A 24,392-nucleotide genomic window follows, 5' to 3' on the forward strand; every position below is an offset into this window, starting at 1 on the left:
ACCAGACCTCCAGCTGTTGCAACACTACAAGTCCCATCATGCCTCTGCCTTTGGGTGTCATGATTGTGGCTGTCAGCCTTGCTATGCCTCATGGGACTTGTAGTTCTACAACAGCTGGAGGTCTGCTAATTGCATATCCCTGGTATAGAATATTGCAGTCAAAATCCCAAAGATCCAATTCCCGAGGGATTGGGCTACAGAGATACAACGCCCACAATGTACAATTCATGTTCAACAGCCTGAATGACTCAAATTCAGTTCTTTATTTAAACTTCCCGACTATCATGAAAGGTTATACTCCCTATTTTTGAAGACAAACACAACACTGTGAACAATTTTATTCAAGTTTCTGCAGAAATGACGTGTTTTTGTGGTTTCTAGTTATATATCCTCGCGTTACCCCTTATTCCCATTCAGTTCCTGGAACTACTATATTTATAACGGTCCTAAAGTCAAAACTTTTACACTAAAGCTTTCCCTGCATTAAAGCACTAATAAACCCAAAAACAAAAATGTAACATATTGCAGTTTACCAATCAGATGTGGTTGCTGCATTCATGTTGTTTTTTTTTAGCTTTTTGCCCTGTTTTCACCTGGTGATCTGTCCGGTAACGCACCTTCTGCATTAGAGTGCCCCCACTCTGGATGAAGGAGCATAGGACAGCAGTCAGTCTGAGGGGAGGGGAGTGTTGGATGTACTAGCAGATTTAGACACACTAACAAATTGAAGCCAAACTTCAGCTTACCGTTAAGTAGCTGAAGCAACAGTTTTTATTCTATTTTGGGATAAAGGTTTTTACATAAATAAAATCAGATTATTCTAAGCACCCCTGTTAGAGGTAAATAGGTAACTGCTACATTGTCAGGTGACCTTGCTTTCGAAAAACAACAAAACTTACTGACCAGGTATTCAGGTGAAAATATGACATAGAAAGCATAAAAAAAGAAAAATAATGCACCACATCTAAATATTGGTAAGCTGCAACCACATACCTGACTCCTCCCACCACTCCAGCACCACTTTCCCCAATCCCTGGACTCACAGGATACACCACGAGTAGTGGGAGCCATAGGCTGTCAGTCAAACTCCTGCGAGGAGGGAGAGAGCATGGGCGCAGCTTGCCAGCACCATGTGTATCTATGGATGCACACAGGCCAGCTCGAGAGCGTGTGCGCAAAGATGCTCCTTTATCACCTGAAGGAGGGAGGAGTAGGAAGCACCAGCGGGGGACTGTCAAAGAGGTGGTAAGTGACTATACTGTGCATTGTTGCACAGAGCAGGTAAGTATAACCACCTTTTTTGTTTTAACACACAAATAAAAATCCTTAAATATCCCTTTAAAGTGGATTTAAACTCTCTCAATCAACATTACCTATTTTAATCCTTATGGTGCCAGCATTAGTAAATAGAATATTGTTTATTATATTTACCTTTTTCAACTTTTTTTTTTTTTTTTTTTATAATTTCTTCAGTTGCTTCTTGGTTTCTGGCCTAGGCTAAAATGATGTTATACATGAGCCTCCATGGGCAATTTTTTTCACCTGGAGGAGGGGAGAAGGGTCTCGCTCAGCTAAGCACACCCTCTTCCTGCCTCCATGTCTAAACTAGGGGCAGATGGATTCCAGGAAATAAATGCAATAGGCGCACTCCTGAGCTGCTGCTCTGCGTGTCCATTCAGACACGAAGCCATGGTTTGGCCCACCCCTTCTCACTGGCAGGGACTGACAGCAGAGGGAGCCAATGAGGAGGGAGTGTCCCCAGAGAGCCGAGACACTTGTGCACATAGCTAGATTGCGATGGAGCTCAAGTGAGTATTAGGGGGGCTGCTGCATACGGAAGGTCTTTTACCTTCATACATAGAATGCAGGAAGGTAAAAAACATCAGCCTTTAGAACCATGTTAATCATCTGACCTTATTAAAGATGGCTTCTGTTAGAAATGCTATGCTGGCGTTTTCCAAAGTGAGCTATAGGCGAGTTTGCTTTAAATATTAAGAATTAATTAAATAGCGTTTCAGTTTGTGGTGCTCAGATGCAGCTAATTTCCACTTTAAGGGGATGTGAATTTATGTCCCAGATTTATATAGACTAATTACAAAGCTGTAGAGGCAACTTTCCTTTTCTCTTATATAAAACCATGGTAAATATGTATGTTAGCTGATGTATATACAGGATCCTAGAGCCAACCTTTTATAGCCCTTCAATCTTGCAATCTGTTGCCCTCCCACTGCAAGGCTACTAGTTACATTACCAGCGTTCCCCTATCAAATCATCCACTGGTGCCCCAAGAAAAGCCCTTTGCATCCCCAGGGACAGAGCTTATAACAGTCTAAGGACCCTCTACACCAGGAATCTGCAATTAGCGGACCTCCAGCTGTTGCAAAACTACAATTCCCATCATGCCTCTGCCTCTAGGTGTCATGCTTGTGCCTGTCAGAGTCTTGCTATGCCTCATGGGACTTGTAGTTCTGCAACAGCTGGAGGTCCGCTAATTGCATATCCCTGCTCTACACCAAGGATATGCAATTAGCGGACCTCCAGCTGTTGCAGATCTACAAGTCCCATGAGGCAGAGCAAGACATGAAAGCCACAAACATAACAGCCAGAGGCATGATGGGACTTGTAGTTTTGCAACAGCTGAAGGTTCAGCTAATTGCATATCCCTGCTCTACAACACGTTCTAGTGTTTTAGTCTGGCATTAGGTCACTCAGGCACCCAGTGCTTTATCATAATAAAAGGGCACACAAAGTACAGGTTATGTTGTGGTTATGACTAAGGCCCAATAGGCTGAAACGCATCAACTGACTTAATCTGCGTTTGTTAACTGTGGCTATTCAATAAAATTAAGAAATATTAACAGCAACATCCGGAGTGCTTCTGCATTTTTTCTACATTACTTAGCCAGTGAATGTGGATCGAGCACCTGGGAGCTCTGCTATGTGATGAATGGGTAGTAGCACTGACTTTTCTGTTTATACAAGAGATGTCTGCAGTCTGCTCAGAAGTGAAGGGCGGTAGGGAAAAACTAAACCTCGCTTCACTTCACTCAGAACTCACTTCAAGAAGCAGACAGGGGCTCCACTACTCTTTACAAGAGGGGGCCTCTGTGTTATTAACACCATACAGACAGAAATCCACATCTTAATATGTACTTTTGGTGTGAACAAAGTTCTTAAAGAATTCCCAAACATATGTATACTACGAGCATTGTAGCATCAAACAAAATACTCTGGAAAAAAATTTTTTTAAAAATACTCCGACACAACTTTGAGCAGAGAGAAAGCTGTATGTCAGCTAATGTAATTGTGTGTTTTGGCAATCTGAGCCAACATACGTCAGACCTTCACTATAATGTTCAGGAGATCTTGTTACCTTAAGATCAAAGCTGCACAGGCTGATAGAGTCATCATCCTTTTCTCTGCGCTTCCTTTTCTGAAAACAAATGAACAAAAAGTACATATTACACGTCACCCATGAAGAGCAAAAAGCGGGTTAGGTAAGCAGGGCAACTTAAAGAAGATATACCCTATTCGAAAATAGTTTGATTTATCATACAGGTAACACAGAAGTTCTACAATCCCATAGGAATTGGGGTTTTCCAAAAAAAAAAAAGAAGAAAAGAAAATGAATGCTGTAGCAGACATCTCCCCATAGCAAAACACAATATGCAAGACTAAACATGTCTGATAAATCACTTGCAAGATCACATCTGGCTTTGTTTAGGACTTTTAAAGAAGCAAGTTTTCTTTTCTACACTTTACACATCGCTACAGTTTATTTTTACAATTGCTTAATGCTGCTCACCATTTGTTAGAAATAAAACCAGTTAAATAGGCTGTACATATAATGGAACATAATAAATGATAAAACCGTGTTACTATAATGGTTCTGCATAACCATTTGTCTAATAAAAGGTCATACAAATTTATTTATTTTTTCTGTAAAAACACATTCCTCACAATTGACAAAACAGGAAAGCAGCCAAATGGATAATTTTTGCCATCAGGAGAGCTGAAATGAATATGGCCCATTTGGGCGGACCGGATCGGAGGCAGCTCGGGGTAAACAGACAGCAGAGACCGTTTACTCCCAGCTGTCCATAGAGCAGTACAGGGTCTGTTCATGTCTGCCCTGCATAAACTGAGCGGACACAGAGCGGTCATCCGCCCATTCTGCTCCAATCAGCAGGGGTTCTGCGAGAGGCTCCCCTGTGATTGGATTGCACACCACCCCTGTGAAAGGACCCCTATTCAGAGTTAAATGTTTACTGTTTATAGTGGTAATAAACCCAAAAACAAATATGTATTATGTTGCAGCTTACCAATTATTAGATGGTGGTTGCTGAATTACTGTTATTCTTTTTTTTAGGCTTTACCCCTATTTTTACCTGGTGATCTGGCCAGTAACACGCTTCCTGTATTAGTGAGACAACTCTGGAGGAATGAGCACGGGGGGAGTGTTAAATGCATTAGAAGATTGAGAACCACTAAAGCCAAACTCCAGCTCTCACTACGTGGAACAGTTTTTTTTTTCCTTTTGGGACAAAAGTTTTTTTTTTTATATGAATAAATAAAAGCTGATCAATTTAATCACCCTCATCCGTGTTTATTGGTTTGTCTCATCCATGTAAACAGATACACTCTGCTGGAGAGTTTGTGTTGTGAAAAACAAACAAACAGACTTACTGACTGGATCACCAGATGCAAACAGAAGAAAGAAAACCTAAAAAGGAAGCTAATGCAGCCATCACATCTAAGAATTGGTTATAAACTTTGCTTTTGGGGTTCATACTGGTTTAACCACTTCAATAGAGGGCATTTTCACCCCCTTCCTGCCCAGCTCAATTTTCAGTTTTCAGCGTTGTCGCATTTTGAATGACAAATTGCGTAGTCATTCAACACTGCACCCAAATGAAATTATCTACCCCCCCCCCCCCCCCCTTTTGCTATAGTAAATATCCCAATTTAAAAAAGCAAACAACATTTTTTACTCAGGTTTAGGCCAAAATTTACTCTTCTACATATTTATGTAAAATTTGCAATAAGCGTATATTGCTTGGTTTGCGCAAAAGTTATAGCATCTACAAAATAGGGGAGTTTTATAGCATTTTTATTATTATTATTTTTTTACTAGTAATGGCAATTTTTATCGTGACTGACATTGCGGCGGACACATCGGATGCTTTTACCACATTTTTGGGACAATTCACATTTATACAGCGATCAGTGCTATAAAAATGCACAGATTACTGTATAAACGTCATTGGCAGGGAGGGGGTTAAATGTGTTACCTAGGGAATGATTCTAACTGTAGGGGGAGGAGACCGATCAGTGTTCCTCTGTACTGGGAACACACAATCAGTCTCCTCTCCCCTGACAGGACATGGATCAGTACGTTTACACACACAGAGCCATGGTCCTGCTCCGTTATTGGGCAAGCGTGGGTGGCTGGCGGACGTCGCTGCTGCCGGGCACGTGCACCGGCTCCCGAGCGACACGGCGAGTGCCCCCTAGATGGCCGGGTAGCCCAGGACGTCCTTTGACGCCTGCCCAGGATGGGAGAGCCCTCCTGTGGACGTCATATTACTATGGGCAGGATGTGAAGTGGTAGTAAAAAAAAAAAAAAAATACATGTTATTACTTAACCACTTGCCGACCGCCTCACGCCGATGTACGTCGGCAGAATGGCACGGGCAGGCATAAGCACGTACATGTACGTGATTTGCCTCCCGCGGGTCGGGGGCCCGATCGGGCCCCCGCCCGGTGCCTGCGGCGGTCGGTTTTCGTTCGGGAGCGATCCCGGACGAGGGGACGGCCATTCATTCATGGCCACCCCCTCGCGATCGCTCCCGACGAATGGAAATCCCCGGTGACATCACTTCCTCTCCTGTAATGTAAACACAGGAGAGGAAGTGATGTATTCTCTCCTCCGTGTCGGTATTTTTCGTTCCGACACGGAGGAGAGCGGATCAGTGAGTTGCACCAACACATCCCACACACAGTAGAACATGCCAGGCACACTCACACCCCCCCTTTACCCCCCGATCACCCCCCCAATTACCCCTGCCCCCCCAGTCACAGTGACACCAATGTCATTTTTTTTTTTTTTTTTTTTTTTTTGCATTGGTGTCATTTGTGACTGTAATAACTGTTAGGGCAGTTAGGGTTAGCCCCCTTTAGTTCTAATGTACCCCCCTAACCCCCCCAATAAAGGTTTAACCCCGTGATCACCCCCCGTCGCCAGTGTCACTAAGGCTGGGTTCACATTGCAGCGGTTTATGAGAACGAATGTGATTCGCACCGCACTGCAGTGCAAATCACATCCGATCTCTGTGCGATTCGAGTTCAGCCATTCGCCGCACCCGCCGCACCCGCCACACCCGCCGCACCCGCCGCAAATTCGCACGGGACCCTTTTTTTGGCCCGCAGCAGAATCGGATCGCATGGGTGTTCACACCATGCGATCCGAGTTTGCAGATCGCACTGCGATATGCGAACTGATCTGGGGGTGTCAGTAACATTTCACTGACACTCCCAGCAGTTCGCATAGGGCAGTGTGAACTGCCGCCGGGAGGCATGCGATGCGGGAACCCGCCGCGGATTCGCGGCGTTTCCGCATCGCTCCAGTGTGAACCCAGCCTAATAAGCGATCATTTTTCTGATCGCCGTATTAGTGTCACAGGTGACGCTAGTTAGGCAGGTAGGTATTTAGGTTCGCCGCAGCTTTTTATAGCGCTAGGGACCCCCATATACTACCGCATAAAGCCCCCTGATTGCCCCCTAGTTAACCCTTTCACCAGTGATCACCATATAACTGTTACAGGTGACGCTGGTTGGTTAGTTATTTTTTTATAGTTTCAGGGCACCCGCCATTTATTACCTAATAAAGGTTTAACCCCCTGATCACCCGGCAGGTGTCATTTGTGACTAATAACTGTTAGGGCAGTTAGGGTTAGCCCCCTTTAGTTCTAAGGTACCCCCCTAACCCCCCCAATAAAGGTTTAACCCCGTGATCACCCCCCGTCGCCAGTGTCACTAAGGCTGGGTTCACATTGCAGCGGTTTATGAGAACGGATGTGATTCGCACCGCACTGCAGTGCAAATCACATCCGATCTCTGTGCGATTCGAGTTCAGCTATACAGATAGTATGGCTGAATTCGTGTCGCACCCGCCGCACCCGCCGCAAACTCGCACGGGACCCTTTTTTTGGTCCGCAGCAGAATCGGATCGCATGGGTGTTCACACCATGCGATCCAAGTTTGCAGATCGCACTGCGATATGCGAACTGATCTGGGGGTGTCATTAACATTTCACTGACACTCCCAGCAGTTCGCATAGGGCAGTGTGAACTGCCGCCGGGAGGCATGCGATGCGGGAACCCGCCGCGCATTCGTGGCGTTCCCGCATCGCTCCAGTGTGAACCCAGCCTAATAAGCGATCGTTTTTCTGATCGCTGTATTAGTGTCACAGGTGACGCTAGTTAGGCAGGTAGGTATTTAGGTTCGCCGCAGCTTTTTATAGCGCCAGGGACCCCCATATACTACCGCATAAAGCCCCCTGATTGCCCCCTAGTTAACCCTTTCACCAGTGATCACCATATAACTGTTACAGGTGACGCTGGTTGGTTAGTTATTTTTTTATAGTTTCAGGGCACCCGCCATTTATTACCTAGTCTCACTAGTGTACCCCTAAATTTAGGGGTGTCTACTTTCTAAAATTGGGTCATTTGGGGGGGGGGGTTTGTGCCATCTTGGCATTTTATGGCCTTCAAAACTGTAACGCCCTTAGAAAGCCTGAAGGCGGTGCTTGGTTTTTGGGGCCCCGTACGCGGCTAGGCTCCCAAAAAGTCCCACATATGTGGTATCCCCGTACTCAGGAGAAGCAGCAGAATTTATTTTGGGGTGTCATTTCACATATGCCCATGGCATGCGTGAGCAATATATCATTTAGTGACAACTTTGTGAAAAAAAAAAAAAGTTTGTAATTTTCCCGCAACTTGTGGCAAAATATAAAATATTCCATGGACTCAACATGCCTCTCAGCAAATAGCTTGGGGTGTCTACTTTCTAAAATGGGGTCATTTGTGGGGGTTTTGTGCCATCTTGGCATTTTATGGCCTTCAAAACTGTAATAGGTAGTGAGAAGTGAACTCAAAAAATTACGCCCTTAGAAAGCCTGAAGGCGGTGCTTGGTTTTCGGGGCCCCGTACGCGGCTAGGCTCCCAAAAAGTCCCACATATGTGGTATCCCCGTACTCAGGAGAAGCAGCAGAATTTATTTTGGGGTGTCATTTCACATATGCCCATGGCATGCATGAGCAATATATCATTTAGTGACAACTTTGTGTAAAAAAAAAAAAAAAATTTTTTTTTTGTCATTATTCAATCGCTTGAGGCAAAAAAATAAAATATTCAATGGGCTCAACATGCCTCTTATCAATTTCCTTAGGGGGTCTACTTTCCAAAATGGGGTCATTTGGGGGGGTTTTGTACTGCCCTGTCATTTTAGCACCTCAAGAAATGAGATAGGCAGTCGTAAACTAAAAGCTGCGTAAATTCCAGAAAACGTACCTTAGTTTGTAGATGTGACAACTTTTGCGCAAACCAATAAATATACAATTATTGACTTTTTTTTTACCAAAGACATGTGGCTGAATACATTTTGGCCTAAATGTATGACTAAAATTGAGTTTATTGGATTTTTCTAATAACAAAAAGTAGAAAATATCATTTTTTTTCAAAATTTGCGGTCTTTTTACGTTTATATCGCAAAAAATAAAAATCGCAGAGGCAATCAAATACCATCAAAAGAAAGCTCTATTTGTGGGAAGAAAAGGACGCAAATTTTGTTTGGGTACAACATTGCATGAACGCGCAATTACCAGTTAAAGCAGCGCAGTGCCAAAGTGTAAAAAGACCTCTGGTCATTTACCAGCAAAATGGTCCGGTCTGAAAGTGGTTAATAATGATTTTGCGCAGAGGAGCCCCAATCCTTTTCTTCTTGGGTCCCCCTGCTGGCGCTCCTGGCTCCTTCAACTTGATCGCTTGCTATGGGGGGGGGGGGCACTGATGTGTGCTCTATCCCAAGCCCTGCTCTATGCATCCTTGAGTCACACAGCTTGACCCACACCCTGCACCCTCCTCACTGGCTGTGATTGACAGCAGTTGCAGCCAATGAGGAGAGAGAGTTCAGGAACAGCCGAGGCTCTTTTGCACATTGCTTGACAAAGAGGGGGCTCAAGTGAGTATTAGAGGGGCTATGGGGGGGAGCAGAACACAGAAGGTGCATGAAGGCAAGAACCTTCAGCCTTTACAACCACTTTAAATGCAAAAAAAAAAATACAACAATCTTTGAAACTGTCAATGTACAGTGCCTTGCGAAAGTATTCGGCCCCTTGAACTTTTCAACCTTTTGCCACATTTCAGGCTTTAAACAAAGATATAAAAATTAAATTTTTTGTGAAGAATCACCAACAAGTGGGACACAATTGTGAAGTGGAACGAAATCTATTGGATTTTTGAAACTTTTTTAACTAATAAAAAAATGAAAAGTGGGGCGTGCAAAATTATTCGGCCCCCTTGCGTTAATACTTTGTAGAGCCATCTTTTGCTGCGATTACAGCTGCAAGTCGCTTGGGGTATGTCTCTATCAGTTTTGCACATCGAGAGACTGAAATTCTTGCCCATTCTGCCTTGCAAAACAGCTCGAGCTCAGTGAGGTTGGATGGAGAGCGTTTGTGAACAGCAGTTTTCAGCTCTTTCCACAGATTCTCGATTGGATTCAGGTCTGGACTTTGACTTGGCCATTCTAACACCTGGATACGTTTATTTGTGAACCATTCCTTTGTAGATTTTGCTGTATGTTTGGGATCATTGTCTTGTTGGAAGATAAATCTCCGTCCCAGTTTCAGGTCTTTTGCAGACTCCAACAGGTTTTCATCCAGAATGGTCCTGTATTTGGCTGCATCCATCTTCCCCTCAATTTTAACCATCTTACCTGTCCCTGCTGAAGAAAAGCAGGCCCAAACCATGATGCTGTCACCACCATGTTTGACAGTGGGGATGGTGTGTTGAGGGTGATGAGCTGTGTTGATTTTACGCCAAACATATCGTTTTGCATTGTGGGCAAAAAGTTCGATTTTGGTTTCATCTGACCAGAGCACCTTCTTCCACATGTTTGGTGTGTCTCCCAGGTGGCTTGTGGCAAACTTTAGACGAGACTTTTTATGGATATCTTTGAGAAATGGCTTTCTTCTTGCCACTCTTCCATAAAGGCCAGATTTGTGCAGTGTACGACTTATTGTTGTCCTATGGACAGACTCTCCCACCTCAGCTGTAGTTCTCTGCAGTTCATCCAGAGTGATCATGGGCCTCTTGGCTGCATCTCTGATCAGTCTTCTCCTTGTCTGAGCTGAAAGTTTAGAGGGACGGCCAGGTCTTGGTAGATTTGCAGTGGTCTGATACTCCTTCCATTTCAAAATGATCGCTTGCACAGTGCTCCTTGGGATGTTTAAAGCTTGGGAAATCTTTTTGTATCCAAATCCGGCTTTAAACTTCTCCACAGCAGTATTACGGACCTGCCTGGTGTGTTCCTTGGTCTTCATGATGCTCTCTGCGCTTTCAACAGAACCCAGAGACTATCACAGAGCAGGTGCATTTATACAGAGACTTGATTACACACAGGTGGATTCTATTTATCACCATCAGTCATTTAGGACAACATTGGATCATTCAGAGATCCTCTCTGAACTTCTGGAGTGAGTTTGCTGCACTGAAAGTAAAGGGGCCGAATAATTTTGCACGCACCACTTTTCAATTTTTTATTTGCTAAAAAAGTTTAAATTATCCAATAGATTTCGTTCCACTTCACAATTGTGTCCCACTTGTTGGTGATTCTTCACAAAAAATTTTATATCTTTATGTTTGAAGCCTGAAATGTGGCAAAAGGTTGAAAAGTTCAAGGGGGCCGAATACTTTCGCAAGGCACTGTAGCCTAGTGTTAAACAACAGGCAGGGACAAAAATCAATGTTCCTAAATAAATAAATAAAAAAAAAAGATATCCCCGCAAAAGAAGACAGTAAATACCTCTGAATGCTTCCCAAGCCTCTCTAATGCTTAGAAACGATCCCCTTTAGTCTCTTCCAAAACTGATATTTTCAGAATTGTGGGGTTCCTGGTCCCTCACTCAGCTTCCCCCGACCCTACATCACCATTGTGTCCAATAGTGGAATAGGAATCAGCGGAAGGAACCATTAAGCAGTAGTAGAAACTAGAAATACAACAGATTTTAAGGTATGATTTCTCTGCATTACAGAAATGGCATCAGCATGAGAGGCAAGTATTTCTCTCTTCTTTGAAAAGTTATCTTTTAAGGATGGGAACTTAAAGAGGTTAACCGTTTAAGGCCAGCCTCACGCCAATGTACGTCGGCAGAAAGGCACAGCTGGGCACAAGCATGTACAGGTACGTTGGTCTTTAAGTGCCCAGCCGTGGGTTGCAAGCGCGCCGGCGCACTCGCAACCTGGTCCTGAGCTTCGTGACCGTGGCTGCGGGACCCGCGGAGCCCGATCGCCGCTGGTGTCCCACGATCGGGTCACAGAGCTGAAGAACGAGGAGAGATAAGTGTAAACAAACCTCTCCTCGTGCTTCCTACTGAGCCTGTCACTGATCGTCTGTTCCCTGTTATAGGAAAAGACGATCAGTGACATCACATGCCAAGCCACGCCCCCTACAGTTAAAAAAAAAAAACACACACAACCCCTACACTGCCCCCTAGTGGTTAACCCCTTCACTGCCAGTGACATTTTTACAGTAATCAGTGCATTTTTAATTACACTGATTGCTGTATTAATGCCAATGGTCCCAAAAATGTGTAAAAATTGTCCGATGTGTCACAGAAATTCTGCAGGAGTCACAAAGGAAGTGGTAGCAGGTACCCGCCAGAAATGGGTAACACATGGGCGCCCACCCCCTGAAAAAAAAAATGTGCCAAAAATATCAGAGGAGCTTGGGAGGGTTAAAAGAAAAAACAAAAAACAAACAGAACTTTTAAAGGTGAAGTTCTGCTTTAAAATGTATTATCATATATATTTGAGATGATACGATTTAGATGAACAATATAAGTTTGATTTATTTGAACTGTAGTCATTATTTTTTTTCTATTTTTATATATCTGAAGATGTGTTTTGTGTTTTTCGTATGAAATAAATAAAAGATTAAAAAAAAAAAAAAAACATTTAAACAGATTTGCTGTAAAATTGAAAGGCTTAACAGAGACAGAACAGAAATGCAATTGGAGGGTGCGGGTTACACACACATGTAAATACAGACAGTACTAACCAAATTAAAATCCCATTGTGGCCCAGGGGTCAGGAATGTAAAAGAGCTTCCTCTTCTTAGGGAATGTCTGAAAAAGAGCATCAGCTTAAAATTAGATCAGACAAAATAAAACAAAATGAAAGCAGGCAAGTTCAGGTTAAAAGTGAGTGATGCAATTCAACAATTGGGACTGTATTTTACAGGTTTCTTTTATATCTATTATGCCAGTAAGGCCAAACTCACAAAAATGTCCATACCTTACATCTCATGCACACCAGTGGAACCCTTCTTGTCTCTTAGCTCACACTGCACTATGACCACACAACTGCAGATAGCCCATTACATAGCATATTCTCTTCCTTGTAAAGTACTCCATGGTATATTTCGTGTTTGACTTACAGTATGAACGTGACCATTTTATTGTAAACAATCTTATCAATATGTGTTAAAGGTTAAAGTACACTTATGTGTTAAAGAAAACCCTTTTCAGAAAACAAGTGTTACATATACCGTATAACATCACAACCTTTGCATAGGTGTACCTTGAGACTTACACTACTCCAAGCCAACACAGTACAGTGTACCCGACTATCCTATGCAAATACCTAACTTGTGAGAGAAGGCATTTGCATAACGGTAACCCTACTTTCCTCCACCCAATAGGTCTCTCAGGCAGCAAAAGCTGCACCGTGGGATGGAGTAAGGACGATGGCTTATTCCTCCTTACACCTGACAATTCATAATGTTCTTGAGGTCCTCCGCAGTGAATTGCAGCGTTCGCATTGGTTTTCAAAGAGTACACCCAATCACAGCTTTGCTTTGATGTTCTAGGATATTTCTATGACTAGTGTGTAATGATATGGGTCTTTTAGAACCAAACATATTACCTCTTTAAAAAGAAAAAACAAATGCTTCCATTTTTTGTAGTTCTACACAATGATTGTGCTCTAATGTGAACTCTCAAATTTAAGCCAGACGGTCTTGTCTGAGTGAAAGCCATGCACACTCTGCATTTTTTTTCCAAAGGGCTTTCTTTGCATTAATGTGAGCCAATGTGCATCCTGAATTGCACCGCCTACAACCCTAATAAGGATGGCACACAAAGCGCAGTAATGCTTCCATGCCTTGTGATGTACTGAATATAATTATGCATGTCAGTTATGCAATGCACCGACCATTTCAGATATACTGCGGCAGTATGGCTCTACTGGGTGAAATCCTGTACATATACGGCTTTGCCAAGGAGAGTCACCAGAGGGTGCATGAGCACCATCAGAGGCAGGCGTGCTCGCCCACTGCACGACGGTGCAATCATGTGCGCGAGCGGCAGCATGCCGGTTTGTGTGTAAACACACAAATCCCTGCGCTGTCAGAGGAGAGAAGACAGATCATTTGTTTCTACAAAGTAGAAACAGCGATCAGTCATCTCTCCTAGTTAGTCCCGACCCCCCCACCCCCAATTTGAACATACCCACGTAGGGAACACAGTTAACACCCTGATCACCCCAAGTCTTAACCCCTTCACTGCCAATGACATTTACATCAGCACTGATCGCTGTAAATGTCAATGGTCCCAAAAACATGTCAAAAGTATCCGACCTGTCTGCCACAATACCGCTAAAAAACGCAGATCGCCATTACTAGTAAAACAAAAAAAAATAAAAATAAAATTATATATATATATATATATATATATATATATATATATATAATATAATATAATATAATATAATAAAAATGCCATAAATCTTTCCCATAGTTTGTAGACGCTATAACTTTTGTGCAAACCAATCAATATACGCTTATTGCAATTTTTATTTTAACCAAACATATGTAGAAGAATACATATCTGCCTAAACTGAGGAAAAGATTTGTTAAAAAAAATAAATAAAAATAAAGGATATTTACTATAGCCAAAAGTTAGATAGTATTTTTTTCAAAATTGTCGCCCTTTTGTTTATAGTGCAAAAAATAAAAACCGCAGAGGTGATCAAATACCACCAAAAGAAAGCTCTATTTGTGGGAAAAAAGGGACGTCAATTTTGTTTGGGTACGTCGCACGACCACGCAATTGTAAGTTAAAGCGACAGTGCTGTATGGCAAAAAATAGCCCGGTCATTGAGCAGCCAAATATTCCGGGACTGAAGTGGTTAATAACACGTTAGCGCAATGCACTAGTTTGAACAGGTGCGAATTCAACTTCAAACTTTGAGATATGAGGAAACGTAGGAGGTTGTATTTACAGATTTTCTTTTATATACCAACTTGTTTCCTGGCTTCAAAGCCAAGTCAGTGTTCTGGAACAAGTATGCATGTAAAAAAACTGGAATACAGTCAGAAATATATATTTACGTATTTAGCGCAGGTCAGCAGCTCAAGTACTGAAGCCAGTAGCTCAGCATTAGACATGGAAGTGCTAAATGAGTTGCCAGCATCAGGACTTACTATACATATTCTTAGGCCCCTTTCACACATGCGGATATGTTCGTATTTCATCCATCCGTTTGCGGATGAAATACGGACATCCATTCATCCCTATGGGATAGCGGGTGTCTGTGGATGAACATCCGCAGACACCCGATTTCCTCCGCCTCCGCAACAGTCCGATTCTGCAGACGGAGGAAAATCCTATTTTTTTATCCGTCTGCAGAGCGGATCGGATGAACACGGACAGACGGTCCATGCTCATCCGATCCCCATAGAGGAGAGCGGAGAGCTGACAGGGCCGTCCCCGCACAGTGTGCGGAGACCGCCCTGTCCGCCGACGGCTCAGCGGGGACAACGGAGCGATCCCCGCTGAGCGAGCGGATCATCACGGGGCGGATCATTACTGATCCGCCCCGTGTGAAAGAGGCCTTACTGTTCTCAACTTCCTCCTCATACTGCTACATTAGGGAGCACAAATCTCAGCAATAAAGACCTGACAAGAGTTCTAATCCCTCACCACCCTGCCCAAATCTCCAAAAAAAAAAAAAGTCTTTAGTTATCATTTTTAATAATTGATTATTTGTTTTCAAACACAAACCATATAAAATATATAAAACTGTAAAGTTCTTAGTATCGTACCGCCAATACATGGTGGAGCGCAACCAACACAAGTACACTTCTTGCAATACAATTACAATACACAAAAAAAAAAAAAAATAAAAAAAAATAAAAAAAAAAAAAAAAAAGGTTAACACAGCGGCATCACAGAACCTTGAATTTAAGTGCACTTTACAATAGAAAAGGACAATTAAAAGCGCTACAAGGCGCAATTGCAAAAATGGAGGTAGGGGGTGGGATGAAAAAGTACAAACATATAAAGCAATAGTATATAAATAGACCTTGGTGGCGCATGCTTTCCGCTACCTTTCAAATCTCATGGGGAACTTCAGATCACGCTTTTGACTGTATCCCATTTATGTGTCTCAAAAAGGAAATGTTGTCCTCTTACACCATCTAGTGGCAAAATACTGTTACAGACATCGTACAAAAAAAAAACCAACACCATTGGAGAGAATTTACTAAAACTGAAGTAGATGTGCATAGCAAGAATGAGCGTGTGTGTTTGGATCAAACCCGCCAGGAAGCCAGCACTGCGCACCGCCAAGCATAGGCAGCGTGTGTATGTGCAGCTGCCGGTCGGGAAATGCCTCTGTCTATGATTGGCGGGTTCGATCCGAACACACCCGAGCCCATCACTAGTGCATAGTAACCAGTCAGCTTATATCTTCGGCTAGTTCAGTTAAGCTTTCAGGCTGGGTTCACACTTATGGGAATTGGATGTGGGTTTCTCTACATCCAATTCGCACAACAGGAGACTACGACCGACTCAATGGAGCACAGGAAAAAAATAAAAATAAAAGTCCTTGGCTCTGTTTCAGGTCCGAATTCAGGCTAAAATGCAGACCTGAATTGCCCCTGACACGGTGAACAGGGACACACTGGACCCTCTGCTGCAAACTGTGGCCACAGATAGTGTAAACCCAGCCTAAAAATAAAAGATAACAGCTGATTGGTTGCCATGCACAGCTTATCCATACGGTTTAGGAGATATTTGCCAAAACACAGGCACCGCTGTCTACGGTGCATGTGCTGTAGACAGTGGCACGCAGGCGCACTGGGCGTGCCATCGTCAACGACAAAGATGCCGCGCGTGTCGGCTCCCATGCGCATGCGCGGGAGTGACGTCATCGCGGCTTCACCGAATGACAGCGGCGGAGCAGCGAGACCCACCGAGAAGATGGATGCGCCGGACTACAGGGGACAGCGGTGACTTCGCTGGCTCCTGTGTCAGGTAAGTGACACATAATGGACTACTATGCGATGCATAGTAGTCCATTATGCTTTGCAGGGCATGAAAGAGGAAGTAAACTCATCAGGGTTTACTTCCTCTTTAAAACAACTGAACCTGGAAGATTCTCAGAGGCTTTGGAATCGTCAGTCCACCTCTCTGACCAAGCCAATCAGAAGAAGCTTTGTATTGCTAGAATACATCACTTACCCTGATTGGCTGAGCAACAGACCCTAGTGTGTTCTGGGAATGAAACTGGAAGTTTCAGCTCGATCCCTGAACACAGAGTGGTATTCTGTATGTAGCCTCATCGACCTCACGTTAGTGAGAGATGTACAGTATCTCACAAAAGTGAGTACACCCCTCACGTTTGTAAATATTTTATTATAGGAGAAAATAAAATGCAGTGCTTGTGAAAAATATCTAGAAAATCCATGGAGTGACCCCCAGGGATGAGTGTTATGCTGATGACTGCTAATATATGAAAACCAGCATCATACAAATACACAAAAAATGTAATCGATGTGCACAAAATGAAAAGATGTATCTATAGTGACACAATAAAAAGTTCATGTGAAACATCAAAAAACAGTCTGTGAAGGAAAAATGTGAATAAAAGCTCCTCTCTTAGGTGCTATATAGTCCTGTTAAAAGCGGAACTCAGGAGTGGTGCCTCTTCAAATAATGGTTCCCAGCTGATGAGGGTAGAGCACAGTCAGTGCCCATTCACACAGGGGCAACTCAGGATCCGACTTCAGGTCGCCCCAAGTCGACTCAAGCCGCGCTACATGTAAAAATCAATGTAAGTGAATGAGAGCCGTCTTAATGCACACTACCGAAGTCGCTCCGACTTCAGAAAAGGTTCCTGTACTACTTCTATCTGACTGGTACCCATTGATTTCAATGGAAGTCGCCTCCAAGTCGGATCTCCATCTATATTGAGGCGACAATGTCGCCTCTTATCAGCTCTCGAGAGGGAAATACACGGCAAATTTTAAATAAAAAACCAGCATGGGTTCCCCCTCCGGGAGCATACCAGGCCCTTAGGTCTGGTATGGACTTTAAGGGGAACCCCCCCACGCCTGAAAAAACGGTGTGGGGTCCCCCCAAAGTCCATACCAGACCTTTATCCGAGCACGTAGCCTGGCCGGTCAGGAAAGGGGTGGGGACGAGCGAGTGCATGCTGGGACTGTGATGTCATAAAGGGGTGGGGTGGGATCACCGTGTGACATCACCCAGTGACCACGCCCTATACCTATATAAGTCGCCGCGCACGTCGCACAAGCCAGTACAGCGGAAGAGAGCGCCGTGTCAACATCGGAAGAAGAAAGGGAGAAGAGGGAAGAAGGACGGAGGAGACCGGGCTCCTCCGCTAGTAAAAGAGCTCCAAGAAGACAGCAGAGGAACCCAGGAGAAGACGCCGGAGAAGAGGCCGGACACCGGGAGAAGAGGCCGAACAGAGCGGAGAAGTCGGAAGAAGACCCCCGACGTCGGAAGAAGACCCCCGGAGCTGATTAATAAATTACTTTAAAAACTTGTGTTGTGTTTTTTATTGACACTTTTTCCTCAGGTGAATCGTACCCACCCCCTTCCAGATCCATCCAGGCTGCGTGCTCGGATAAGGGTCTGGTAAGGACTTTGGGGGGTTCCCCTTAAAGTCCATACCAGACTTAAGGGCCTGGTATGCTCCCAGAGGGGAAACCCATGCCGGTTTTTTATTTAAAATTTGGCGTGGAGTTCCTCCTTGAGAGCTCATTATTCTCCGATTGGCCACGCCCAAAGTCGCCTGGCCTGAGACGGTCATGTTGTAAGTCACCCCAAGTCGTGTCCAAGTTGCAGGGGACAGAAGTAAAATGCATCAAAATCAGAAGGCATTGGTATTTGCCTGGGTATTGCAAGATATGGCTGGGTATTGCAAGATACGGCTGAGTATTGCAGAGTATGGATGGATTCATGGATGTGATTGCAATCGTCACAGAGCAGCGCTGTGGGCACTACAGATCCAGCCAACAGCACTGCCTACCATCCGATCTCTCCCCTCCACTGTGCAGATCGGTACACAGAGGGGAGAGAGGACGCGGCGTCATGACATGTTGCCGGTTTGTTTACAAGTGATCGCTCAGTCATTTGATGGAGCGATCACGTGGTAAACTAATGCGATCAGTGGCATCAGTTTGCCGCGATACGCTGCCGGGTGTACCAAGATGGCAGCGAAGCGCCCTGCGGATTGCGTGGCGTGCCAATCTGAACAGGTTGACCCGTTCGAATCACGGATCAGTGACGATCCGTTGCACCACTTCAAGCTATACACTCACTACTTTACATTGTAGTAAAGTGTAATTTCTTCAGTGTTGTCACATAAAAAGATATAATAAAATATTTACAAAAATGTGAGGGGTGTACTCACTTTTGTGAGACACTGTAGTTCATTTGGAGGAACTATGTAAAGTGTAGCAAAAGCTGGAGTTCAGCTTTAAGGTGGCAATACATTCTACAACCTGATAATACAATCTCTTTTAGATCTACCATCAAATATGTAGTGCAAGTAGGGGTGCTGAAATTAATCGCATCACGATTCGTGTGTCCACGATGTGGCATCGACACTGCGACCGGCATAATCGATTGTGGAGGATGACGTCACCCCGACTTGCCCACCCCTCCTGGGAAAGCGCTCCAAGTGTTCTCTACTTATAGCTGTGAAACTGTGTCTTAATGAATCCCGTGTTACAATACATTAAGTGCCTCATGGTATGTGCTTGTTAAAAAGTATGTAGCTCCATGCCGCATTTCTCAGAGTGTCCACGCCGCTCATGTGACTGCCCGGCCCGCCTCTCTTCTGATCTGACAGATACACTGAGAATCCCCGGTGACATCACACGTTTAACCAATTCCCACCTAGCCTATAGAAAAAAAAAAAAAAAAAAAAAAAAGACAGCCAGACGGGACCTCTCAAGTTCTGGGTGAATGTCAAATGGTGACCTCCCCAGAACACGCTGCACAATCTGTGACCTGCTGTGTCCAAACCATGTGTGGGTTGAACAACATTTTTTTTTTGTTTATTTCTCCTATAGGGGGAATGACAGGGGTGTGCCCAATGCTACATACCTTTGCCAATAGGTGTCCCTCATTCCCATCTCAAAAAGTTGGGAGGTATGAGCATAGTGTGTGTAAAAACCAAAAAAACAAATTCTGATCATCTCCTCATAGTACACTGTTACTATGGTAACACGGTGTTCATCTCGTCACAGTAGACCAAAAATAAAAAAAAATAAAAAAAGCAAAATGTGAAAAAATATATAAGTGTCTCAGATCACCACCACGCTGTATATTTTAAAGAAGTAGCCGCCATTCGGCTATAGCCTGGTTGTGAAGAGGTTAAAGCGGAGGTCCACCCTAAAGTGGACCTTCCGCTCATCGGAACCCCCCCCCCTCCGGTGCCACAATCGGCACCTTTCAGGGGGGAGGGGGGTGCAGTTACCTGGATAATCCAGGTAACTGCACCCACTTCCGGGATAGCTCTCTGCGGAAAGGGGCGTAACTTACGCCCCTTTCCGCAAGTGCCCGCCCCTTCCCGCAAGTGCCCCGCTGCCTGCTGGGAAACACACAGATCCCAGAGGCAGCGGGGAGCGTCCTTATTGCGCAGCGCGATTTGCCCATGCGCAGTAGGGAACCGGGAAATGAAGCCGAAAGGCTCCATTTCCTGATTCCCATACCCAAGATGGCAGCGGCAGGACCCGACAGACGACCTAGAGATCAGCTTCGGGTGCCGACATCGCGGGCACGCTGGACAGGTAAGTGTCACTATTTTAAAAGTCAGCAGCTGCAGTATTTGTAGCTGCTGGCTTTTAAAAAAAAAAAAAAAAAAAAAAAAACGCGGAGTCCCGGTGGACTCCCGCTTTAAAGTGAACACCACCAAGTTCATTATATGGACCACTGTATTTGTACATGTTGATCATATCCCCCCAAATCTCCTCTTTTCAAGTGAGAATAAATTCAGTTCCTCTAATCTTTCCTCGTAGCTGAGCGGTTTCATGCCTCTTATCAGTTTGGTTGCCCTTCTCTGCACTTTCCCCAATATCCTTTTTTTTAACTGGTGCTGAAAACTGAACTGCGTATTCCAAATGAAGTCTTACAAATGGTTTGTACAGAGGCAAAACTACATCTCCCGCTCTCTGAAGTCTACACCTCTCAAATACAAGAATTAATTTTTCTCACTTTTTCAAAGGACCCTTTGAAAAAGTCACGTGTCTGTGACGCAACACGTCAGGGAGGAGCCAGGTGTCACGATCGTCACTTTCGGTCGCGTCCGAGACCGGAAGTTCCATTGTTTACAAGCGCGAGATTCGAAATTTCATGTGAGTGGATATTTATGTTACTTTCAATAAATGATACGTTTTTACACATGAGAGTCCCCTTTCTTCCCTTATGATCGTTGGTATTGGAATACTTTGTGAGGTTGAACCACTGAAAAGGAGCCATATCAGCAATTTCCCCTACATGTGTGTTTGACCCTGTGGGGTCATTCATTGAGGTGAGAGGCTGGGGGAAACGGGGGGTGCACTGGTGGAGCACTGAAGGTGGATTGTCCCACATCTGTGTGTACACGGCATGATTTTGTTATACATTATTATTATTATTATTATTATTCAGGATTTATATAGCGCCAACAGTTTGCGCAGCGCTTTACAATATGAGGGCAGACAGTACACTTACAATACAATTCAGTACAGGAGGGATCAGAGGGCCCTGCTCGTTAGAGCTTACAATCAGCACGCTTGGATATTGAGTCTATTGAACAAGCACTGGAACATTAGTTTGAACATTTATATGGACATTTTCTTTTCTTCTTTTTTTTAGATATTTTTTGTGTAATTGTGTCACACAACATTTTGCGATTTGTGCACATTCTATGCGATTTTTATGTATCACTTTGGATATAAGTGATTTTGCACTTTTCAGTTATTATACACAATTGTGTTGTGCATGTGTATGTAAGCACAGTGTTTTGCTATTTGCACATTCATTTTGTTTATAGTCTGTTATTTATTTCACTTGTTAGGTATTTATTTTAAAAGGTAGCGCTACATACTTTTATATGCATCTGATTAGATAGTGTTGAGAACATTATTTATGTTGGCAGCTTCCTTTGCTATGGAGTAGGCACTTTTTAGGATTAATTATTTTTTGGGTTGTGCGCACTAGTACTTTATTTGCACAATTTGGAAACCAAGCTGTGGTATGTGCTGATGACTGGCAGTTGGCACATACAGGAGATTTCTGGTTAGCGAAATGCCTGCAAAACAGTTCCATATTGATATTGCCCCAACACGTCACCGCATGAAACTGAGCCCAAGTAGCCGCTACCTTCGCAGTAAAGGAATGGTGTCATAAAAAGTGAAACCACCGTACTTGTGTGTCAAATCCACCACCTTATGAAGGTGTAGGTCAAACTCTTCCCTCCTACCTGGACTGACCGAACAGACAATGTCACTGAAAATGGCAAATGCCAGTACAAATTCCGGGACACCGAGTTTGTGACTAAGCCTGGGATCCTTGGTCTTGAGCACCACCGACACCTCTCCACAAGCAAATGACTTGTTCTCCGTAACATCTTGGGCTGCTATTAGTGGCGAGGCTAAATTTACATCCTTTCCTTCCAAAATATCCTTTTTGATATTGGCAGCGATGAAATGGGCTGGGGACACAGAAGGCAATACCACGAATGGTGACGGAGCTGCTGAAGGTAAAGATAGGACATTACCTGCAGCCAGGCTTGGAAGAACAGGAACTGGGGGCGCAGCAGACACCCCAGTACTGGCTGTCACTGGCGCACTAACTAAGTGGGCTTCAATCACCTCCATCCTGGGATACTGCAATGTGGCCCCCCCCCCCCAGCCACCATACCTGAGCCACGAGGCAAACGTCGAACGGGTGTAGCGTGGCTTCCCCACAGGCGATTCTACTGACAGATGATTCTGCTCTACCGAAAGTGACGTCAGGTCGTCCCGGAAATGACATGCGTCAGCTGTTTACCGAGAAAGACGAGCCGACGAGGGACCTGGAGGAGGAGGGATCTATACCCCCAGACTCCTCCGGCCTGCCTTCTGACTTATGAAGTACCAAAATCCCCAGGTCCTTCTCCACCATTGATTACCCCAGTTGTACTCCCCCTAGTATGTATGGTGCATGCAAATTCTTAGCCCCCAAGCATAATTTTACATGTATCAACATTAAACCTTAATAATTAACCACTTAAGGACCAAGCCTCTTTTTTTACACTTGTTTACAAGTTTAAATCATTTTTTTAAGGCTAGAAAAAAAAATGTACATAATAATAATAAAGTTAAAATAAAAAAATATATATAGTGTTTGGGGCATCTAACACCCTAGAGAACAAAATGGCGGTAGTTGCAATACTTTATCACACCATATTTGCGCAGCAGTCTTACAAGCGCACTTTTTTGGAAAAAATACACTTTTTTAAATTAAAAAATAAGACAGTAAAGTTAGCCCATTTTTTTTTTATATTGTGAAAGATAATGTTAGTTTGAGTAAATTGGTACCCAACATGTCATGCTTCAAAATTGCGAGGCATCCACAGGAGAGGACGCTACCGGTGGGTCCGGTAAGCGGCGTAGACGACTGGAGAGTGGCAGGAGGCGGGTGGGCACCTCTTCCACCACCGCTAAAAGTGATCTCGCAGATTCGAAAGTACTGGTATTTAGCTTCAAAGTACAGACGTACAGGTACGTCGTTTTGCGTGAAGTGGTGAAATAAAAATCTGCCACACAGTTGCCCAATTAAACAGAGCATTGAGGTCAGCTTGTAAATTGGAGACATCCTGTAAGGACAATATTCCAATGCATATATTGTAGGGGGTCAACCAATATCAATTTTTTTCAGGGCCAATACCGATTTTCGGCCGCCTTTCGGGTGCCGATATTCTGTACATCACCATCACCTGCCACGAGATGCAGCCCCCCCTCCCCCCGCTTGCCCGGGTCTTCGGCCAGCCAGCGGACATGCTGGCTGGTTGCCCGGGCCTCCTGGTGGGACGGGTGAGCTTGGGCAAGTCTTGGATCTAGTAATCGGAAAGCAATGTCATGACATCACTTCCCGGATTACTGGCATCTTAAAAGGTGCCAGTTTTAAAAAAAAAGTACCAGTTACTTACCGGTAACTGTCTTTCTGGGAAATCTTCCAGGACGGCACACCTGAGAGATGAGAGGCTCCTCCCCACAGGAAACACAATCAATCGACAGCTGTTTTAAGTCCCCACCCTTCCCCTTGATCCTCAGTTTGTAGAGAAGTAACTCCTGAACCAGGTTCACAAGGGAAATCATTCCTCATAGGTACCCACCTTCTAGTGTTCTAGAATTTTCCCTCCTCCAACGGGTGGGAAGTAGGCCTGCCGTCCTGGAAGATTTCCCAGAAAGACAGTTACCGGTAAGTAACTGGTACTTTTCTCAAGTCATCTTCCAGGACGGCACACCTGAGAGGATAAACAAGTACCTCAGGCCTACCTTAGGGTGGGGCCACTGCAAAACCCTCTTGGCGAACCTTGGCTCTGCAGTGAGCTTTACCTCCACTCCATACGCTCATATGCTTGAAGAAGGCATGTTAGCTGGATCATGCGGCTGATCTGCAGGTCTGCTCCACAGATGTTCCTGCCTTTTCCGCTTCAGATGCAGTATCTAGGTGAAATGGGCTCTTAAAAATGGAATCAGAAAACATGTTAAACTTGTAGGTTAGCAATGTTGCCTATCTCACACATCTAACAACCATGGCCTATTATGCC

General features: G+C 44.2%; 1 protein-coding gene across 1 annotated transcript in view; it reads right to left on the minus strand.

Moving 5' to 3' along the window:
- NET1 (neuroepithelial cell transforming 1) overlaps positions 1-24,392 on the minus strand; it is a 51,751-nt gene that overhangs the window by 17,423 nt on the left and 9,936 nt on the right. The window contains exons 2-3 of the mRNA XM_077469486.1: positions 12,340-12,406; positions 3,374-3,433 (exon numbers count right to left, since the gene is read on the minus strand). Of these exons, the coding sequence (XP_077325612.1) occupies positions 3,374-3,433; positions 12,340-12,406 (127 nt within the window). The remainder of the gene's footprint in view (positions 1-3,373; positions 3,434-12,339; positions 12,407-24,392) is intronic.

The sequence above is a fragment of the Lithobates pipiens genome, unplaced genomic scaffold (genome assembly GCF_037356315.1).
Source record: "Lithobates pipiens isolate NorthernLeopardFrog02 unplaced genomic scaffold, aLitPip1_a1.2 Scaffold_8, whole genome shotgun sequence".
Lineage (NCBI taxonomy): Eukaryota > Metazoa > Chordata > Amphibia > Anura > Ranidae > Lithobates > Lithobates pipiens.